This window comes from Phacochoerus africanus, chromosome 8, assembly GCF_016906955.1.
Source record: "Phacochoerus africanus isolate WHEZ1 chromosome 8, ROS_Pafr_v1, whole genome shotgun sequence".
In the NCBI taxonomy this organism is placed as follows: Eukaryota; Metazoa; Chordata; class Mammalia; order Artiodactyla; family Suidae; genus Phacochoerus; species Phacochoerus africanus.
Window position 1 is genome coordinate 93,361,985 of NC_062551.1, and position 22,496 is coordinate 93,384,480.

At 53.8% G+C, this 22,496-nt stretch overlaps 1 protein-coding gene across 1 annotated transcript in view; it reads right to left on the reverse strand.

Annotated features, from left to right (window-relative positions):
* Positions 1 to 218: 218 nt before the first annotated feature.
* Positions 219 to 22,496, reverse strand: part of EPHA10 (EPH receptor A10) — a 37,243-nt gene continuing 14,965 nt past the window's right edge. Inside the window, exons 6-17 of the mRNA XM_047793402.1 lie at positions 17,692 to 17,825; positions 14,888 to 15,059; positions 10,010 to 10,118; positions 6,218 to 6,279; positions 5,947 to 6,072; positions 4,479 to 4,664; positions 3,971 to 4,032; positions 3,528 to 3,731; positions 3,146 to 3,295; positions 2,710 to 2,903; positions 1,951 to 2,106; positions 219 to 1,780 (exon numbers count right to left, since the gene is read on the reverse strand). Of these exons, the coding sequence (XP_047649358.1) occupies positions 1,666 to 1,780; positions 1,951 to 2,106; positions 2,710 to 2,903; positions 3,146 to 3,295; positions 3,528 to 3,731; positions 3,971 to 4,032; positions 4,479 to 4,664; positions 5,947 to 6,072; positions 6,218 to 6,279; positions 10,010 to 10,118; positions 14,888 to 15,059; positions 17,692 to 17,825 (1,670 nt within the window). The 3' untranslated portion in view covers positions 219 to 1,665. The remainder of the gene's footprint in view (positions 1,781 to 1,950; positions 2,107 to 2,709; positions 2,904 to 3,145; positions 3,296 to 3,527; positions 3,732 to 3,970; positions 4,033 to 4,478; positions 4,665 to 5,946; positions 6,073 to 6,217; positions 6,280 to 10,009; positions 10,119 to 14,887; positions 15,060 to 17,691; positions 17,826 to 22,496) is intronic.

A 22,496-nucleotide genomic window follows, 5' to 3' on the forward strand; every position in this document is an offset into this window, starting at 1 on the left:
AAATGAATCCGACTAGGAACCAGGAGGTTGCAAGTTTGATCCCTGGCCTTGCCCAGTGGGTTGGGGATCCCGTGTTGCCACAACTGTGGTGTAAGTTGCAGATGCAGCTCGGATCCCACATTGCTGTGGCTGTGGGGCAGGCTGGTAGCTGCAGCTCTGATTCAACCCCTAACCTAGGAACCTCCATGTGCTGCAGGGTGGCCCTAAAAAGCAAAAAAAAAAAAAAAAAAAGGTCCATGTGCCCTTCAGCCCACGGGCCCAGAGGTCTCCCATGGGTGACATTTGGTACTACTCCTCAGAGCCCGACCTCATCTTCCCGCCCCGTCTGAGCCCTCCAAGGGCCAGCTGTGTCTCATTCACCCTTTCCTGAAGCCCTTGTCTCCTTCCCACCCCATCCGACCCCACCCACATGTAGCCAATCCCGGAGCAGGCATATGTCAGGGGTGGCCCTATCCAGACCCTGTTGCCTTCCTACTGCCCTATGAAAGCCTGTGCCTCACGGTCACCCACACCTCTGGGAAGCCCTCCTGGATAAGGAGCTCTGGAGTCAGCTCAGTGCAACCACTTTGGCCAGAGCCCTGCAGAGGCAGAGGGAGGAGACACGCCACAGGAGGCTGGGTGGTGCAGGGGATGGAACCTGCAGGAGGGGTCACCACAGGGCACCCCTGGGCTGCCTCAGGAAAGAGCGTTGGTGATATAGGGCAGGACCCGAGACTCTCTCCAGAGCCAACCTGAACCCTGGATTGGGAGCTGGGCACACGGGTTCAACCCCAGCTCTGGCCCTGACTCCTCACTGGGCTTGGTTTCCCACCTGTACAGGAAGGGTTGGACCAGCCTGTTGGAGAGAGAAGCTCCATCTCTGAGTCACACCTTCAACCATCCCCCAAGGCTGGGGAGCAAAGCTTTTCGGCCCCGAGGAGAAAACACCTCCCAGATGCTGGCTAGTGAGTTTATAAGAGGAATGCAAAGGGAGGACCTAGTGGGGCCACAGGGGAGCACCGGGACCCTCACCCTCACCCTGAGCAGTCAGCCCAAGGGTGGGGCAAGCAGAAATCAGCTCCTGAGACTAGGGCCCTCGGGGTCCAGCCCCTGAGCTCAGCACCACCTCTGCCTGCCTGGGCCTCAGGACCAGGGTCCAAAGAGGGCCCAGCCGGAGCACAGGGAGCTAAGGACCCCGGGCCCATCAGGAAGGGCAGCCAGGCAACTGTGGTCACTGCCAGGTCTAACAGCAGCCCATCCATCAGGGACCTGTGCTGCCTGTTGGCCAATGGTCTGTGGGGAAATAGGGTACCCCCTGGGGTAGGCCCCAGCCGCCACTGGGTGTGGAAGACGGAAGGGCATGAGCTGGGCGATTTAAAGCTACATCCCTCTCTCTGCCCCTGCCCACACTGCATTTCCTCCTACTGTTATCTCAGGGGCCTCCCCAGGTTCTGAAAATAGTCCCTCGCCTTTTTCCCAGGGGATTGAGTCAGCCATGGTGTTGAAACTGGAGAAAATGGGAGGAGTCGGCAGTGAAATGGGGGGCAGTGTGGCCTCACACAAGCTCTGGGCCCAAGCAGAGGAAGAGAGCGTTCACTGCCACACAGGTGACGCACAGCTTGCTGGGGTCCTTGGCAGGGCTGGAGGCCGGAGGCCCTGGGGTCCTGGCCTGGAAGAGACAGCCACTCACACCTGCACGCCCCGGCCCTGCAGCTGAAGGACCCGGGCCCGCAGGGCGCTGATCCCGCTGAGGAGGTCCTCCCGGTGTTCCGCCGATGAGATGCCCAGGCTCACCAGGTCCCTGCGGGGAAGGGCAGGTCAGACCCAGCTGGCTGGTCCCCACCTTCTGCTCTCCTTCCCGCCTCCCCCCCGCCCCCACCGCCCCTGCCTGGACAGGGAAGAACCCAGAATTGGGACAGGCCGGGCCTCCCAGGCAGGCAGGCCCAGGGCTCCCGGGCTCCTGAGACGCACTGGGTAGTCATGGCAGCCACGGCCTCCAGGCTCCCATAGCCGGCTGCAGCGAAGCTGTCCTTGTAGCGGCCCAGGTCCAGGGCCTCCAGCCACGCGCCCACAGAGCCAAAGGAGGGGAAGGTGGAGAAGGCACGGTCCTCCAAGGGCGTAGGAGGCCTGGGGAGCAGAGGAGCCAGGGTCAGTTGTCAGCAGGGACCTGGTACCCAGACCTGGTCACCCTCCTGAGGAGAGGCCGCCTGAGAAAGGACAGGAGAAGATGACCAAGGCCCAGGGCAGGCCTGGCTCACACGGAGGCTGGGTGCTCTCAGAGCCAACGAGGGCTCAAGATCCTCGGGCAGGCGGACAGTGGGCTGCACAGGAGCCAGCCAAAGGCACTGGGGGTACCTGGAACAGCCTTGGAGTCGGATATACCTGGGACAATTAGGGAGATGACTCGTACTGGGGACAACTAATGCTAATGTCACTTATTTTTATTTATTGGAAGTACAAATTTGTTAGGAATATTACCACATTGATTTATGTGGTCATTGTCCCTGGGATACATGGGGCAAAACCCAGGACAAGCAGAAGCGATGAAAGTAAAAAACTACATATACCTACGGCAAGTGGGAGTATTAGATCTACTGGGGGCAACTGGGTGTGCAGCTGTACCTGGACAGGTGGGGGAGGGGGAGAGCATTCACGGACAGGTGAGAGTTCGGCTGTAGCTGGTGCGGGATAGATGGGAATGTACCTGGACAAGTGAGGTGACAGCTGTACCTGGGACAGGTGGTGTCGGCACACTTCGGGGGTTCTGGGTCCTGCATCATCTTGCTCAAGATGCCATGGATCTGGGAGAACCTGGGCCGCTCACCTGGGTCCTTCTGCCAGCAGTCAAGCATCAGTCGGTGCAGGGGAGAGGGGCAGTTCCTGGGGGGCGGCAGCCGGAAGCCGTCCTCCACGGCCTTGATCACCTGGGCCGTGGGGATGGTGGGTAGACGGGAAGTTTTAGGCCCCCCCCCAACACACGTACACACGCACCCGTCCCAAAAAAGACCCAAGTGGTGGCCAGGCAGGGCGGGACGCAAGTAGACAGTGAAGAGGGGCCTGGGGCTAGGAGGTCAAGGGTCGAGGGGCAGAGGTCAGGGAGCTGGGGGTGAGGTCTGAAGGCAATAGGCTCAGAAGGCAAGGTGCTGAAGCCGCAGGTGTCACTCACGTCTTGGCCAGACATGTCCCAGTAGGGCCGCTCCCCAAAGGCCATCACCTCCCACATGAGGACACCGAAGCTCCACACATCACTGGCGGAACTGAAGTGGCCAAACTGAAGCGTCTCAGGGGCAGCCCACAGTGCCGGGCTCCGGCCACTCTGTGGGCAGGCAGGCAGGTCAGGGGCAGGAGGAGACCAAGTTCCACTCAGGGTGGCCTGCCCGCAGCGCCTCGGATCCAGCCCCACCTACCATCCTCCCGGCTGCTCATGCAGGGGAGGCCCGCGCAGGGGAGGCCCCTAGTGGTGTGGACAACTGGATGGAGGGGCGGCAGGGACCCTGACACAGCAGGGAGTGGGTACGTGGGGAGATGGGGACTCCAGCATAGTTTACCATGGTGGTGTAGACAGCCTCTGCTCGGTCCCGGGGTCCCCGCCCGAAGCCAGAGATCTTGCAGATGAGGCCGCTGCTGACCAGCACACGGCGGGCCGCCAGGCCCCGGTGGACGTAGCCCATTTCTGACAGATACTTCATGGCTGACGCCAGGCCGGGCAGCAGCCCCAGCAGCTGCCCAGCCACCAGCTGGCCCTCATGCCTCTGTGAGAGAGGAGGAGACCGAGGCTGGGCTGCACTCTCACTTCCCCTGTTGCTGTGTGACCCTGGGGAAGTCACCTGGCCCTCTCTGGGCTTCAATGTGCCCTGTGACCTACCAAGTCAGGCTGGCCAGTGGGTATCTTTATAAGGAATGAGGCCAAGCCAAGTCCCACCACAGGGAAAAGTGAGGGAGCAAGAATCTCCTGGTCATCAGTCGCCCCCCCCAGACCCAGGCCACTCACCCTGAGAAAGCTGTCCAGGGCCCCATGGTTCATGAACTCGGTGACAATCATCAAGGTGCTTCCTGTGCCCGGGGACAGGGAACACACTCACCAAGGTGCCCGCCACCCTCTGCCAGCACAGGTGCTCCCCCACCTGGGCCCCAGACCCAGCCAAGGTGGCCAGGACCAAGGCCAGGCTTCCTGAGTCTCGCTGGCCTCCTGCCTGGCCTGGGACCCTCCATGATGAACAAAAGAGGTGACTCTGAGAGGGGGACAAAGGCCACAGGGAGGGCTGCAGCAAGTTAGCTGAGGGAGATCACTGAAGGTCCAAGAGAGCCGCCCCCACAGAGTGTCACCAAGGTCACTGGTGAACGTCCCAAGGTCATTCAGGGTCAGTGAAGGAGACCAGGGCCCACCCTCCATTCTGGGCAGTGTTGGGGCACCCTCTCATGGCTAAGCGGAGAGCCTGGTACTCAAGTCTCCCACCTCCCACCATGTCCTCCCGGACCCCCACTGACAGAACACCCACCTCGGGTAACAACGCCCTCCAGCCGCACCACATGGCTGTGGTCGAACTGGCCCAGGGTGAGGGCCTCGGCCAGGAAGCTGAGTCTCTGAGAGTCGGAGCAGCCCTCCCGCAGCGTGTGCACAGCCACGGGGAGCTCCTGGCGGCCGGGGAGCTGCAGGCAGCCGCAGCACAGCTCCCCGAACCTCCCTGTGGGGAAACAGCACCTCAGCCACCCCTCTGGGGGCTGCTCCCTGGACAATGCCGGCAGGGCAAGCCGAGGAGAAAGCAGCTGCTGGATCACGGGCCGTTTCTGGCCTGGGATCTAGGGCTTCTGAGTTCAAATCCTGGTAAACTGAGTGGCAGCCATGTGATGCGGTCTTCCACTCTTTCCCTCTTCTGGCCTCAGTTTTCTCCTCTGTGAAATGGGGAGTCCTCCCTGCCTGGCTCAGTGAGAAATTTCAAAGCTTTGAAGAGAGGTCGTTGCATATGCCAGCACATCAGAGGCTCTTAAAGCCCAGGGGGGCAGTTCCTGTGGTGGCTCAGCAGTTAACAAACCCAACTAGCATTCATGAAGACGCGGGTTCGATCCCTGGCCTCGCTCAGTGGGTTAAGGGTCTGGCATTACTATGAGCTGTGGTGTAGGTCCCAGATGCAGCTCAGATCTGGCGTTGCTGTGGCTGTGGTGTAGGCCAGCAGCTGTAGCTCCGAATTGACTCCTAGCCTGGGAACCTCCATATGCCACGGGTGCAGCCTTAAAAATACAAAAAAAAAAAAAAAAATCCAGGGGGACCCAGGAAGGGGAACAATGACATCTATTCTGCCACACGGCCCCTTTCTGGCTTCTGCCCAGCAGGTCGGCTGACAGTAGCTTCGGGCTCCTGGTGAGAATGGCTGCCTTCCCTAAGCACAGGGGCTGAGGGTCTGCACAGGAAGAAAGCAGCCAGGGACTGACCGTTAGAGAGTGTCCACGCACTATGAGCCAGGCCGCGTGCTGAGCTCAGCTCCGTCTGAGGTAGATATCATGCCCATTTAACAGATGAGAAACTGAGGCTCGGAGAAGAGGGATGGGCCCCTGGTCACACAGTGGTCAACGGCAGTGGCAGGACTAGAACTCAGGTATGCCTGGTCCCCAGGCTTGCAAAGGCCCCGCCCCACCGCCCTTTAAGGCGTGGAACAAAACTCCAGCCAGTGGCAGTCTGCAGAGGCCAGCTCTGAAAGGACCTGAATGGAGGGAACTCTGACCTTGGCGACAGGGAAAGGGTAGGAAGGCAGGGTCACTGACTCCTCTGCCACCTCCTTTCCTGGACCCTAGTGGGCGGAGGTCAGATGATGTGGAGGCGGGGCCTCCAGAAATGGGGGCGGGACTTGGGTGGAGGCGGGCTTACAGGATAGAGGCGGGGTGGAGTGGAGGAGGAGCTTCTGGAGAGGATGAGGAGGGGATGGAGGCGGGGCTTCGCCACAGACCAGGCTTCCCGGGTGCCCAGCTTGCCTGTTCCAAGGCTCTTCTCCAGCGTGACGCTATTTGCATCCAGCTCCTTGGCGAACAGATGAACGGCTTGCAATGGGTCCCCACAGCTCTGGGGGTCCACGAACGTGCGGCGGGTGGGGACTTTGACTGGGAACGCGGAGAAAGAGAGGAGGTGAGAAGAAGGGCCTCCACGGTTGGAGGGGTGGGGGTAGGGGTTATGCCATGGCAGCAAGGAAGAGGACTGAGGAGTGAGGTGGGATGGTGCCCGCCCCACCAGGCCCAGACAACTCACAGTGGAAATACAGCTCCTCCTCATCGTGGGCATCCCGACCTCCTTTGCCATAGCTGCAGGGCCTGGGGTAGGGGGGTGGCAGAGTGAGTGCATAGTCATTGCTAGAGCCAGGCTGCTCCAGCCCTTCCCATCTCACCAGCACCCAGGATGGCATTTCTCTGTCCCTTCAAAAGGACAAGGTCTGTGCCCCAGGATAGGGATCTTCTTGTCCTGCTGGTTTGAATGCTCTTCCCGACAACACATATATAACCTGAGCCCCAGACCTAACCCCCTCCGCAGTCCTAGTTATTTGACTTTGAGACACTGTGCAACTCCAGAGGCACCCACATCCAGGCCCTGACTTCGAGCACAAGCTGCCCCCTGCCTACAGGCAGACCTTGAACCCAGAGGCAGCTTCTAGTCTAGCCAAGGAAAAAAAACAAAAACAAAACTCAGCAAGTGAACCACAAGCCCACTCAAAGGTCCAAGCAAAGCAGAAGGAAGGTGCACTGTGTGAACACACGACAAATGGACCTGACGTGGCTGGGCCACCAGGATGGCTTTCAGAGACACAGGCAGCCAGGGACCACAGGACTGTATCACCATCAACAAAGCCACAGGCCAAAAAAAAAAGAAAGAAAGAAAAGAAAAAAGAAAAAAAACAAAGCCACAGGCTGGCATGTGGGGTCCCCTGGGGCAGGGCCTTGCAGGCCCAGATAAAGACTTTGAGGGGAGCCCCTGGGGGCTTTTGAGCAAGGGGGTGCTACAGTTCAATTTGCATTTTAGAAAGATCATCCCAGCTGCTGCTGTTGCCCCTGCAGGAGATGGCAGTGACCATGGACATGAAGAGAAGTGAGAGGACTTGTGTGACATTTAGGTGACAGGGCCACAAGGCTTGGAAATGGCAGGAAGGCAGAATGGGAGAGGGAGGAGGCAGGAATGACTGGTAGAGTTCCGGCTTGCCCAGTGGAGTGTGTGGGGCACCATGGGGAGATAAAAGGTTCTGGGGTTTTTTGGTTTGTTTAGGACCGCAGGTGTGGCATACGGAAGTTCCCAGGCTAGGGGTCAAATTGGAGCTGCAGCCGCCAGCCTACACCACAGCCACAACAATGCCGGGCCAGCTGCATCTGCGACCTACACCAAAGGTTCAGAGCAATGCCAGATCCTTAACCCACTGACCGAGGCCAGGGATCAAACCCACATCCTCACAGATAATAGTTGGATTCTTAACCTGCTAAACCACAGTGAGAACTCCCTTGGCTTTCTCTTTAATAAAATCAGGAAAAGACAGCCCTGCCTGATGACACGGGTGCAAAGAGCTTAACTAAGCACTCAATAAATATTAGCTATTACATGGAGAAGAAGGGGACATTATCAATAGTGACGGGTTCCTGAGATGGCAGGAGGGGGTGGATTCCAGTCACAGGTCAAAGGACAGATCCTGGCCAGGAGGATGGCACCCCCTCTAGAGTGAAAGGAGGGAGAGGATGGGATCAGAGACAGGCAGGTGTGTAGACTTGCTGGTGAGACGTTGAGGGGTTAAGGATGTATTTATTTATTTATTTATTTATTTTTTGCCTTTTTGCCATTTCTTGGGCTGCTCCCTTGGCATATGGAGGTTCCCAGGCTAGGGGTCGAATTGGAGCTGTAGCCGCCGGTCTACACCAGAGCCACAGCAACTCAGGATCCGAGCCACGTCTGCAACCTACACCATAGCTCACAGCAATGCCAGATCAGTTAAGGATGCATTTAGGGAGCAGGTGCAGCAGACGTAGCTGAGGGAGCATGCTGCAGGGCAGAAGCAAAACTGGAATCAGTATTTGGGGTGATGACTGGGTCCACATCAGGAGATGGGAGAGGGTGGCTGAGGTAGAAAAGGAGAGACGGTTCCTGGAAACAAGGAGGTCAAAGAACCCAGAGGCCAAGGGGTGGGGCAGATTGTCCAATGCCTCCTGAAGTCACCTGACATGGGGACAGGATTCCCACAAACGAGAAGAACATCCAGGAGAGGTGGGGAGAGAGGAACGGGGCAAGCCTGAATGGATGGAGAGGTGGCAGAGAAAACGAGAAGCTTCCACTGGCTGACACCATCTAGTGAGAAGCAGGGTGAGCCAGGATGGACCGGGAGGGAAAGGGGAGGTGAGGAGCTCGCTGCACAGAGCGGGTACTACAGAGACCTGGAGAGGAGGAGACAGGCAAGGGAGTCACCATCTGCAAAGCTAGGACATGCATGCTGGAGAGCTACGCCTCTCTGCCCTTCAGTGCTACACCCGGCGAATTCTCCCCAGTACGTGCCATCTGGTTGTGAGCAGGTTTTAAAATCCACCCCGGCTTCTCTGCCTGCCCTAGTGCCTCTGACCCCGAGGCGCTCCTGGGCAGCCGCTCCTGTCCTGCAGAGTCTGCCTGGAGAGGACCTTCTTGCTCACCTCCCTCCCCTTCCCTCCTCTTGCCTCCCAGAGCCCCTGGGCTCACAGCCAGGACAAGACGCTCTCGGCTCCTGTCCACTCCCGCTTTTCCGACAGGTCTCAACTATGGACCCTCCACCAGGAAGGTGCTTCTCCTTTTGTCCTGCCTTTCTGACTCACCTGGCCCATCCAGAGTTGGCTCCCACGTCTTCTCCTCCTCATTCACTTTCAGCGCCTCAGTCAAGGCCAAGCGCATGGTCCCATAAGGGCCAAATGAAAGCTCTCTGTCCCTCCAGCCCACAGGCATTCCAGGGCCAGCCCATTTCTCTCCTCTGCTGCCCTTACTCCAGCCTGTCACATGCAGACTTTCCAACCTTTCCAGTCTGCTGACTCAGCCCCAGCCTAGAACCTGCCCGGGGCCCCTCTGCAAGTGGCAAAGTGTGGCCTTGGGGAGAAGGGGCAAATACATGCGTGAGGTTTCCAGCACATGTCAAAGGCTGCAGTCTTTGCTGAGCCAGACCCAAGCTCCATGTCTCTCCCTGCCTCCCCTCCACACTCCCTCCCCGCCCATTCTTTTTTTTTTTTTGGTCTTTTTTGTTGTTGTTGTTGTTGTTGTTGTTGTTGCTATTCCTTGGGTCGCTCCCGTGGCATATGGAGGTTCCCAGGCTAGGGGTCAAATCGGAGCTGTAGCCACCGGCCTACGCCAGAGCCACAGCAACGCGGGATCCGAGCCGCGTCTGCAACCTACACCACAGCTCACAGCAACGCCGGATCGTTAACCCACTGAGCAAGGGCAGGGACCGAACCCGCAACCTCATGGTTCCTAGTCGGATTCGTTAACCACTGCACCACGACGGGAACTCCCCCCCCCCCCCGCCCATTCTTTACCCACTCTCTCACAAGCTTCCTCCTGCAGGGGTGTGGGGGTTTCTGGTATATGAGGTCCCCTCCCTGTCCTCCCGGCTCCCCACCCCCTCAACACAAACACACACACACAATTTCTGCCTTTCTTCCCTCTGCCTGTGTTCAAGGGCCTCCAGATCCCTTGGGGGCAGGGGCTAGGGGGCCTCTGAGCGCCTCAGGAGGATCTTAATCACACCAGAGCAGCCGGAGCTTGATTCCATCCTCAGCGATGCCTTCTGACATTTAATGAGTTAAGGAGCTAAATCCCCTTCATCCCAGAGCGGCTGAGCTAGCTGCTGTGCTGGCGGCCTCAGGAGCAGCGGGGTGGGGTGGGGTGGGGGAGGGGCCGGGACTGTACCAGCCATGCCCGTATCTTCACGGCGGTGTGCTTGCCTGTGCAAATCCACACATGTGCAAATGCAGATACAGGTGCCTGGGAGCACATATTAATGTGCACAGGGACACGGCCCGCCAGGGCTCAGCCAGGCCAGGACCAGCCACCTACCTCCTCCAAATGGCCAGAACGCTCATCACAGAGCCCAGGACGAGGAGGGCTGAGATGGTCACCACGGTGACGACAACCGCGGGGCTCTGTTCCCCGGATCCTGTGGCAGCTGGGAGGAAAACCACAAGGTTAAGGCACACAGAGGACCAGACTCCCGGGCTCGCCCAGGGACACACTCCTGTCCTCAGCCCACAGCGGGATTCCCGAAGCACCTCCGACTTGGCCCGGCCTCCCAGCAGCAAGACGCCAAGGCTGCCCCACCAACCACACCAGCACCTGGTGCATCCTCCTGTCCCGGGGCTGGGCACTTCCCTGCTCTGAGAAAGGGCACAGGCAGGCCCTGGGCTCTATTTTTTCCTTTCAGATGGCAGTGAAGGTAGCTCTGCAGGGGGACGGCCTCTGCTCTGGGCTCCCCAGCCCTGATCCAGAACTGTCACCAGCACTAATCATGAGCTAACATTTAAAGCACACTTCCTCCATTCAAGCCTACGACATGCGCCTTAACTAGATGATCCTATTTCATTATCACCAGACTCCAAGGTATTACTGTCTCCATTTTATAGCTGAGGAAGCTGACATTGAGAAAAGTTGTATAATTTGCCCACGATCACACAGCTAATAATTGGTGACCCTAAGATTGAACCTGATTCCAAAAGCTTTTGCTTTGAACTATTTCCCCAGGGGAGGGAGGCTGGAGCACCCCAGGCTCTCAGCCCCATCTATGCATCCAAACATCCATCCATCTAACATGTGTGCCAGGCTGGCTGGTGCTAGTCCTGGGAAGACAGCAATGGATGAGCCAAAATCCCTGCCCTGGAGGGGTGTACCAACCAGTGGGGGAGTCAGAAATGAAAACTCTTAACTATAGAACGAAAACAAGAAGTAGAAATGAGCAGAGCTGAGCAGAGGCACGATTAATTTCTTCCTAAAGCCAGTGAGGAAGGCTTTGCAGAAGAGGCATCACCTCCACTAGACCTGGAAGAGTTGTTGATGATGCTGAGATGCGCGTGCTGGGTCTGGAAAATGGCAAGTCAGCCAGTGTGGCTGGGAAAGAGGCTGCATGGAGGCAGAGAGCAGCAAGATGTGAAGCTGAGGAGCTGGAGGGCGGGAGGATGAAGGGAACTGGGAGAGGAGACAGAACCTGAAGGGCCTTGAACCCTAGGCCAGGAGTATGAGCTATATCGTGAGGGGGTGATAGGGAGCCGGGAGTGATGGACAGAGTTCCTGACCATGGGGATCTGCTAAGTTGGGAGTGAGGTGGTGCTTGAGAGAGGTGAAGGTTTGGGGTAACTGTCAAGAATGGGGAAAATTCAGAGTTCCCGTCGTGTCTCAGCAGAAACGAATCTGACTAGTATCCATGAGGACACAGGTTCGATCCCTGGCCTTGCTCAATTGGTTAAGGATCCGGCATTGCTGTGAACTGTAGTGTAGGTCGCAAGATGAAGCTCGAATCTGGCGTTGCTGTGGCTGTGGTATAGGTCGGCAGCTGTAGCTCCGATTCGACCCCTAGCCTGGGAACCTCCATATGCCTCAGGTGCAGCCCTAAAAAAAAAGACAAAAAAAAAAAAAGAATGGACAGGAGTTCCCGTCGTGGCGCAGTGGTTAACGAATCCGACTAGGAACCATGAGGTTTCCGGTTCGATCCCTGGCCTTGCTCAGTGGGTTAAGGATCTGGCGTTGCCGGGAGCAGTTGGGGTAGGTCGCAGACATGGCTCGGGTCCCGTGTTTCTGTGCCTCTGGCTGAGGCTGGTGGCTATGGCTCTGATTAGACCCCTAGCCTGGGAACCTCCATGTGCCTCGGGAGCGGCCCTGGAAAAGGCAAAGAGACAAAAAAAAAAAAAAGAATGAGGAAAATGCTACATGGCCCTGAGACTAAACTGAGTTTAGAACAATGCACTTCTGCAGGCAGCCTTGGTAAGGGACAGGAAAGACAGCCAAGCCTGGGGACCAGGGGGGCAGGTGCAGCACGATGTCCGGGGAGTGAGGGCCAGCACAGCCGGCGAGTGTTGCTGCTGGGGGAATTTGCAGGGGTCTGGGGAGTGATGGTTCTGGGGCTAGGAGGGGCTGAGAGCCTGGGAGATGAGGTCACACCCCAAAAGCTGCTATTAGGATGTCACAGAGCAAGTGAGGAGGGACAGGAGGGAGAGACAGGCACCAAAAAGGACAGGGTCAAAAAGGGGATTTCAGAGCCCAAGTCTCCAGACAAGAGGAATAGGGCCAAGGGTCCAGGTGGTGGTAGAAGGCGGTGGAGTTGCCAAGGACTGTTTGAAATGAGGTGTCCCTGTGGACATGGAGGATGGAGAAAAAGGCAGTGGCAGTCGGCGGACTCTGAGACAGCCCCCCTGGATTCGCCACCTCCTGGTATTCATTCCCCTTGAGCGTGGGCTGAACATCCTCACCTGCTTCCTTTTTATTTCTTTTTTGTTTTGTTTTGTTTTGTTTTTAGGGCCATACCCATGGCATGTGGAAGTTCCCAGACTAGGGGTTGGATTGGAGCTGCAGCTGCCAGCCTATGCCACAGCCACAGCAATGCCAGATCCAAGCCAGATCTGAGACCTATGCCACAGCTTGCAGCAACGCCAAGTCCTTAACCCACTGAACAAGGCCAGGGATCAAACCCATATCCCATGGATAGTGGTCAGATTCTTAACCCGCTGAACCACAATGGGAACTCCATATAGTTACCTGCTTCTAATGAACAGGATACAGCAAAGCTGTGGGATCTCATTTCAAAGACTGTTTACAAGAGAGTGTGGCTTCTATCTTGGGCACCCACTTGCCCTCTCACTCACTCAGTCTCTGAGAGAATCCAGTTACTGGGTTATGAGTAGCCCTTGGAGAAAGTCTGGGGGGCATGTGCCTGCCTCCAGCCAGCAGCGAGCAAGAGCCCGAGTAAGGAAACTGATGCTGCTACCCACCCCCACCCCCAGACAAGCCTGGAGATGACCACAGCCCCAAAGGACACCTTGACTGCAGCCTCAGGAAAGACCTGAGCCAAGTGGCACCCAGCTAAGCCACACCCATATTCCCGATCCGCAGAATCCATGAGTTAATAAATGTCTGTTGTTTTCAGCCGCTGAATTGTGGGGTGAATGTGTTACTCAGCCACTGGTAACTGACATAGTGGAGAAGCATGATCCTTCATCGCAATCCTGATTTGGGGTCACAGCTCCCTGGAAAAAGTGCTCTGCAGATTGGGGAACCACTCCCCACAGCCAGGACCACAACAGAGGAGGCCTCGGGCTGTGCAGGGTCTACCGACGGAGAAGCACCAAGTTCAGCACCAAGTTCACGGAAGCCATCAGCCCTCTTCAGCTAAGGGGCCCCCAGCTCCAGCCCCGGGGAGCCACACCCACTCCAGCCAAACCCGAGAGCCTTTGTTCTGACGGCTTCCTCCATCCAAGACGCCTTCCCTGCCCACCTCCACACACTCAAAATGTTCCCCAGGCTTTAAGCCGCAGCTCTAATCTCCTCTCGCCAGCACCTGGCTGAGGTTCGGCGGAGATGGGCGTTCAAGCCATCTCCTTCCCAGAACTCATACTCCCTCAACATTTTATCTCCACCTCCCTTTGGGCTCAGAGCTCTTCCTATGTTGGATTAGGCTCGAGTAGCAGGTTGGAAAGAATTATTATCTTTTTTTTTTTTTTTTTAAAGAATCATTATCTTGACAGCTGGTGCCAGGATGCCTCTTAGGGGGACCTGCCTTTGTCCAGGAAAATACTCTCACGAGCTGCTCAGGGTAGATAGAGGTGAGATCCTGAGGGCGGGGTTGGCGGCAGGAGGACAACAGAAGAGAGAGCTAAAAACTCTGCAAGCATCAGGAAGGGGAGCTGGGGCTGGGCTGGGGGGACAGGAACCAGGGGAGGGAAGCAGAGGAAGGAGCGGGCAGCACAACACCAGGCAGAAGCCGGAATGGCTTTAAGATCACAATATCTGATGTTCAGCTTTTGTTCTGTTTTGTGTGTGACAGCAGCTCTATTAAGAAATTACGCACATCCCATACGATTCACCCATTGAAAGTGTGTGATTCTCTTTGCGTTTTGTTCTCCTTCCTGCTGCAGGTGTACCTCCCTCCATGTGCCCCAGCCCACAAGGAAGGCTGCATTTAGGATGATGGACGTGGGGCCTGGCAGTCCAGAGCGTGAGCTGAGCCCACTCCCTCTGCTTCACATGCTAAGGCCGAGTGAGACCCACGTCTGAGTCTGTATCATGTTGGAGAGAAAGCAGCAGAATGGGAACAAATATCTAGCGGTCAAGTATAAGAAGTGACCAAGAGAATAAAACTCCTCCCAGGAAAAGAGCAGGACAGGTTCCCACTGTGGCTCAGTGGGAATGAATCCGACTAGGATCCATGAAGATGCGGGTTCGATCCCTGGCCTCGCTCCGTGGGTTAAGGATCCAGCATTGCCGAGAGCTATGGTATAGGTGTAAGACACAGCTCAGATCCCACATTGTTGTGGCTGTGGTGTAGGTTGGCAGCTTTGGCAGCTGCAGTTCCAATTCAACCCCTAGCCTGGAAACTTCTATATGCCGTGGGTGCGGCCCTATAAAGACAAAAAAAAAAAAAAAGAGAGAGAGCAGGATATTTTTGTGAGACTTGGGAGGTCCTGAGAGGCAGGGAGACACCAGCCAAGACCTGGGCTATCATTGATCATGGACCCCCTCCTCTGTGACTTCCTACAGGACAGGTACCTGATCTCAGTTGTGCCACTGAGTAGGCACTAACTAAGCGATGGATTCCAAATTCATTCATTCTTTAGGCTGTAACTCAACTGTTCTGCAGCCTCCCTTAATTGCACGGATAACCCCCCCTTCCCAACTTTCCTCCCTGCTCCAGCCTGGGACGGGGTTTTCTCTCCACTTGCAAACATCACTTACCCTCCCCTGGGGTCTGCACTTCAATGCTGGGGTTGAAGCTCTGGGTTTCCCAGGAGGGCCCCGGGGAGGCCGCGCGGATCTGAAAGACGTAGCGGGTAGCCGGCTTCAGGTTGGTGACGGTGACCGCGGGCGCCCCTGTCTTCACTGTGGAGTAGGTCTGCTCACTCTGGCCCTGGAGAGGGGAACCAAGAAATGAGGCCAGACCCACGCCCCTAGGAGAACATCAGGGGAGAGGAGAAGGGAGGTGGGAGACATATCCTTAGGGGAGCGTGGGCTGGTGGAAGAACCCTACTCATCTTGGGGGCTCCCAGAGGACTCTTCCGTAGGATCCCTGACCCCTTTCTCCCACCAGTTCCCACCCATGCCCGGTGGTGCTTGTAACTGAGAACAGCCCCAACTCTGAGCAAGAGAAACTTTAGAACAGGTGCTAGCCTGCTCAGGGGGTTCAAAGACAAAAGTCATCAGGGCCTGCGGTCCAGAGGCTGAGCTGCACTTGACCCCTCAGAGGAAAGAAGAAGAAAACGAGCCCTGACACCTGCATGGACCTTGCCGGCTCACATGGCTTTCCCTTCCCCTTGTCATGGGACTTTCACAGTGTCCTGCAAGGCACGGATTCACAGATAAGGGAATCAGCTCAGAGGGGTAGAGAGCCTCGCCCACGGCCCCGACCGAGGACCTACTCACTGCCAGCTGCTGGGCTAGACCCTCTAGGAACGGACTTCCTACAGTCCTCATGACAGCATTCCTATCTCCTTTTATAGGTGGGGTTCACATCAAAGAAGGGTCAGGGTGACACCTTCTTAATTCCCTCAGGTCCCCTGCTGTGTGCTCTCTATCACGCTGCCCATGTGATTGCAGTATGCACTGGGGATGCTGACATCATCTCCCCTCTGCCCACACCCCCTAATCAGAGCCCCTGCCAGACTCACAACCCCCAGAGGTGCACCTCCACCATAACTGTGGCCCTGCTCCTGGGTCATGGTATTCAGGAAGCAGGGCAGACTCTCACCCAATCTGGGCCAATCAGAACCTCCCTTCCAGGCATGTGATCAAACCATGGAAAGACAGTGCGGTAACAGCCGCAGGACCTATGAGGCTGCAGGACCTGTGAGACTGGACAGGCTCAGGGCAGGGAGGGGGGAAAGGGACAGGACTGCCAACCTCACAGGTGCCACATGCTGGGAGCAAGGCCCCCTGCAGAGGAGGTGGGGCCAATGCACAGGAAGAAGTTGGGATGAGAAGCTGGTGACTCCAGCCACACTTCTGCTCACTGGGCTCCAAGAGACATCCCTAAAGCCTTTCAAATAGCCCCTTTGGTACTGGCTCCTCTTTTCAAGGGTTTTTGTTCCCAGCAAATTCACATTCCCTAAGGGCCTGGGAGCATCCACCCAGCTTGGCACTGGGACTGTATCTATGCTCTGATCCCTGAGTGTCAGTTCAATGAACCCTTTCTAAGCAACTGCCACGTACCTGGCTCCTTCCCAGTGACCTTCACTGCTGTCTCCTAAACATCAGGGATCCCCAGAGCTCAGTCCTGCTCTTCTCATACTTCCTCCCCTCAGTCATCCCCCCATCCAGCCCCCTGGCTTCAGCTACCATCTCTATGCTGAAACCCTCAACCCTCTCCCTCTCTCCCTCTTTCTTTAGTCCAGGGCTATCTCTTGAGTTTCAGACCTGCAAGTTCACCTGGCCCCTTAAATGCTTCATGAACAAAACCAAGCTCACCCTCTGGTCCCAACCCCGTGCCCCGCTCCTCAGCGTTCTCCGTTCTCCATCTCAGCCAATAATATCCCATCCTCTAGGTCGCCAGGGGGCACACAGCCTGCAGTGTCTCAGGTCCACCCTCTTCTTCCTGTTCAACCTCGCCTCCCTCCCAATTCACGAATCTCCAGGCTTCTCATTCTTCAAAAACTGTTATCTGATTCAGCAAAGAACTCCCTGGAGTCACTGAGGAGGGCGTGCTAAGCTGAAAGCAAGCTTTTGCTTTAATGAATACAATTTGCACCAAGGTGAGAAGCAGTTGAACCGTAGATGACATATCAAATTCAAAGACAATAACTTTATGGGGGAAAGAGATAGTGGATTGGGATATAGCTCCACTTATCAGATCATGGATAAGCTGCAACCATAGATGGATAACAGATACAAGAGGTCAGCAAAAATCAAGACAAAGTATCCTATAGGAATCAGTTGGCGATACGGAGTTTACAAGAAAGAGGACTGTAGATTTTCTATTATATTTGTGCGTGATGGGCTACATGTTCTTCCCATCAGTAAAATTACAATAACAATATATACATTCATTGTTCTGCGGAGGTGGCTGTTCAACATTTACCTACACACGGCCCATCCCCAGCATACCACCTAACCTAGCAACGATGCTCCCACAGTTAACCTTTTTGTAAAATTTGAAACAATATATTTTTGCCTTCTTTTTCTTAAAACGGTTGCAAACAGCACATATAAGACGAGGCCACACAAAATCAGGATCAGCCTCCAGAGAAAGCTTTCTGTCAACTGTAAATTCTAGGCGGACGTGGTGAAAATGGAGACCATGACTGGGGATGAACAGAGGTCTGGGAAAAGAGGGAGAGCAGTGGGGTCCATGGTGAGAGGGTCGGGAGGAAACTTCTGCCCGGGAGGCCATTAGGGGGGCTTGCGGAGATGTTTAGGGAGAAAGGACGTTTGCTGGGAGAAGCTTGTGAAGAAAAGGAAACCAGTGGCAATGGTGGGGGCGGGTGGGGGGGGGGGGATTAATCACAGGCAGGAAGGCAGCCCCAGGGCCCTCCTAGACCCGGACTCACCTTCTCGTAGTATCTGATCTCATATTCTGTGCCATTGGCCCCGGGGGCTCCAGCGGTGATGGGCTCCCGCCACGACAGGGACACGCTCTGGGGCTCCACTCGGTCTCTGCGGATCTCATCCTCCTCCCAGGGGGCTGAAAATTAGTAATGCGAGGTTCTGGACCCAGATCTGACTGTAGGGCAGGGACAGAGGGCCGGAAAGGACTCACGGGGATTTGGGGCGGGGCAACGGGGCGTGGCCAGAGGGGCCGTGCGTGGGGCCAGACTCCCGAGGGGCGTGGCCTAATGGATAGCATCCTCCGAGACTAGAGGAAAGGGAGGCCCCTCTCACCCCATAGCTCTTGGCTTCCGCACTCTTAGCAGGAAAGCACCAGGTCACGTGCTACTGGCCCACCTCAGACACTACAGCTTCCCTTCTGGTGGCTGGTTCCTATCCCCCAAGCTCTTTCTACCCTCTCTGTGGTTTGGAGACATTAGGCAACACAGGAGGCAGGAAGACAAGCTTTTAATTATTCTACTGCTCAAGAGGTAACATACTTAACGAACTAGAAATAGAAGTAAACTACCTCAACATAATAAAGGCCATAAATGATGGAGTTCCCTGCGTCGCTCAGCATTTAACGAAGACGACTAGGATTCATAGGGACACGGGTTCGATCCCTAGCCTCGCTCAGTGGGCCATGAGCTGTGGTATAGATCACAAACGCAGCTCAGATCCTGCGTTGCTGTGGCTGTGACATAAGCTGGCGGCTGTACCTCTGATTCAACCCCTAGCCTGGGAACTTCGGCAGCCATAAAAAGCAATCATCAATCAATCAATCAGTCAGTCAATACCATATATGAAAAGCCCACAGCTAACATCCTGCCCAGTGGTGAGAAACTGAAAGCTTTCCCTTGAAGATCAGGAACAAGACAAGGATGCCCACTACAGCCACTTCTATTCGACACAGTACTGGAAGTCCTACACAGAGCATTTAGGCAAGAAAAAGAAATAAAAAGCATCCAGGTTGGAAAGGAGAAAGTAAAATGATCTCTGTCCACAGATGACATAATCTTATATGTAGAAAACTCTAAAGATTCCACAGAAAACTGTTAGCACTAATAAACAAACACAGCAAAGTTGCAGAATACAAAATCAAATCACAAAAATTAGTTGCATTTCTACACACTAACAACAAACAATATGAAATGAAATTAAGAAAACAATCCCACTTACAATAGCATCAAAAAGAATAAAATATTTAGGAATAAACTTAAACAAAAAAACATACTGAAAACTACAAAACATGGCTGAAAGAAATTTTAAAAGATACAAATACATGGAAAGACATCTGAGTTTATGAAATGTTGACTTAATATTAAAATGTCCACACACATTCAATGCAATTCAATGCAATTCCTATCAAAATTCCAACAGCATCTTTTACAGAAATAAAAAAAATTTCTAAAGTTTATATGGAATCTCAAAGGAGCATGAATAGTCAAAATGATCTTAAGAAAGAAAAATGAAGGTGGAAGTATCATTTTTTTTTACTTCAAAATGTTACAGAGCTACAGTAAACAAAACAGCCATAAAGACAGAAATATAGATCAGTGGAACATAACACAGAGCCCAGAAGAAAACTTTCACATATATAGTCAAGTGCTTCTCCAGAGGGTGGCAAGGCAACACAAGGAAGAAAGAAAGTCTCTTCAAGGAGTTCCCATCATGGCACAGTGAAAATGAATCTGATGAGGAACCATGAGGTTGCAGGTTTGATCCCTGGCCTCGCTCAGTGGGTTAAGGATCCCGTGTGGCTGTGGTGTAGGCCAGCAGCAACAGCTCTGATTAGACCCCTAGCCTGGGAACCTCCATATGCTGTGGGTGCGGCCCTAAAAAGACATAAGACAAAAAAAAAAAAAGTCTCTTCAGTATTTGGTGCTGGGGTAACTGAATATCCATACATAAAAGAATGAAGTTGCGCCCTTACCTTACACCACATACAAAAAATAAATTCAGGAGTTCCTGTCATGGCACAGCAGAAACAAATCTGACTAGGAACCATGAGGTATTGGGTTTGATCCCTGGCCTTTCTCAGTGGTTTAAGGATCTGGCATTGCCATGAGCTGTAGTGTAGGTTGCAGATGCAGCTTGGACCTGGTGTTGCTGTGGCTGTGACACAGGCTGGCAGCTGTAGCTCCGATTCGACCCCTAGCCTGGGAACCTCCGTATACCTCGGGTATGGCCCTAAAAAGCAAAAACAAACAAACAAAAAAAGACAAAAGACCAACTTAAAATGAACCTGCAACTTCATGGTTTCTAGTCGGATTCATTAATCACTGCGCCACGATGGGAACTCCAGCCTCTCCCAAATTCTAATTAAAACCTAAAGATACAGAGTTCCCGTCGTGGCGCAGTGGTTAACGAATCCGACTAGGATCCATGAGGTTACAGGTTTGATCCCTGGCCTTGCTCAGTGGGTTAAGGATCCGGCGTTGCCGTGAGCTGTGGTGTAGGTTGCAGATGCGGCTCGGATCCCGCGTTGCTGTGGCTCTGGCATAGGCCAGAGGCTACAGCTCCGATTCGACCCCTAGCCTGGGAACCTCCATATGCCGAGGGAGCGGCCCAAGAAATGGCAAAAAGACAAAAAAAAAAAAAACTAAAGATACAGAAAGAGTTACAGAACACCACCACACACTAGTCTTGAAAGCTGATTGCCAAAATGGGGGGATGGGGGGTGAAGAGTGGCAAATTTCCACCTCTGTTAAAGCCCGTGGAACTGGATTGAAAAGCACATTTGTAGGGAACCCCCAGGCTATGCTGCCCGCGGAGTGACATTGCCTCCCATCCTAAAAATAACTTGAAAGATCCTTTATCCTTCCTCCCACTGTCTGACCCTTTAAAAAAAAAAAGTAAGGTCTTTGTCAACTGGACAATGAACACACAGCCATCACTCTCCTGCATAGCTGCTTTGGGGGAAAAGTGTTCTTCCCTATCCCCAGAGACTGCCTCTTAGCCCAGATACACTTGGAGTGAGAAGCTCCCAGAAAAGGTGTAGGCACAAAGGGGAGAGGAGTGATGAAACATCCCAGGAAGTGGCACGATCCCTTGCAGACACAGATGGAGGGCAGTGATAAGAAAGAGCTGGTAATGACATTTTTAATTTTAATTTTAATTAATTTATTTATTTATTTTTGTCTTTTCTAGGGCTGCACCCATGGCATATGGAGATTCCCAGGCTAAGGGTCTAATCGGAGCTGTAGCTGCCAGCCTACATCACAGCCACAGCAACTCGGGATCCAAGCCGCGTCTGTGACCTACACCACAGCTTGCAGCAATGCCAGATCCTTAACCCACTGACCGAGGCCAGGGATCGAACCTATAACCTCATGGATCCTAGTCGGATTTGTTACCCACTGAGTCAGGACCGGAACTCCTGCCATTTTTTTAAAAATGACATTTGTTGAAAGCTATCAGATAGTCAGGATACAGAGGTAGGAGAATGTTCCGTTCCAGCTGTAAGGACACTAGACGAAAGCCTGATAAAGTCTGAGAATGGAGCAAAAAAATAAGCCTAAGCACCAGCTCTTGCACTGGAGATCTGTTGTGAGATTCAGCCAGCACCCAACTGGGGCCAAGAGAACAGCAGACACTATTAGAAACCTATTCAATGGCAGTGTCTCCCTTCCCTGCTGAGTGAGCCCAGTTCTTGGGTCTACTATCTCCCCCCAGAGGACTCAGGTTAACTCTGACTGTTCTAAAACATCTGTGTGCACTCATTTGCTTTGCCAGAAGTTGGGTAAGAGCTGGGTTTATAATCCAGTTCTGGCCAACAAAAGGAGAAATCACCTAAGGGGAGGAGGGATCTTGGAAAGCTTTCTTGTTATTCAAGGAAGAAACAGTTATTTTTCGGCCATGAATGGTAAAGATGTGATGTCTGGAGCTGCTGCAACCAACTTGCTACCATAAGGAAACCAGCCTATGTTACAACCATGGCCGACAGTAAAGAGACAGAAAGAACCTGGATCCTTAAGGACACTGCTGAGCTGCTGAATTAACCAAGTTCTAATTCTACCCTTCTTAGGTACAGTAAGAAATAAGTTAAATTTCAGTTAAATGTCATCTGCACTGACATGTATTGTGACTTGCAGCTGAAAGTCTCACAAACCAATCCAAAGGGCAAGTCATATATCTTGGGTTTTGTTGGTGGAGGGGTTAGGGGGCAAACATCAGCTATTTCCTTGTTCAAGAACAACTGAACAGAGGAGTTCCCTGGTGGCCTAGCAGTGAAGGACTTGGCATCATCACTGCTGTAATCTGGATTTCTGCTGTGGCTTGGGTTCAATCCTTGGCCTGGTAATTCTGCATGCTGTGGGCATGGCCAAAAACAAACAATCAAAAAAACAATTAAAGATGTTTTACCAAGAAACTGGGCATATAAAAAATATTTCAAATATTATCCTGAAGAGTCAGGAGGAGCAGATCTTTAAGAGGGATTTACTACAACAGTTAGAAGAACAAGTAAGGAAATTGTTTGGCATCTTCAAGAACATTAAAGAAAACACAGCCTCCTAAAATAGGAGCAGAAGGCTACGAAGAGAAAACAGATGGAGAAGAAAAAGAAACAAGATGAGATGAGATAAAAGTGGAGAAGGTGAGAAAGGCTTGTAGGGAAACTGAAGGGCATTAGTAAAACAGAAATATTGAAGGAAAAATCATTATAAAATAAGGAATTCAAGAAGATCAGGGAGTTCCCGTCGTGGCTCAGTGGTTAATGAATCCAAGTAGGAACCATGAGGTTGCAGGTACATTCCCTGGCCTCGCT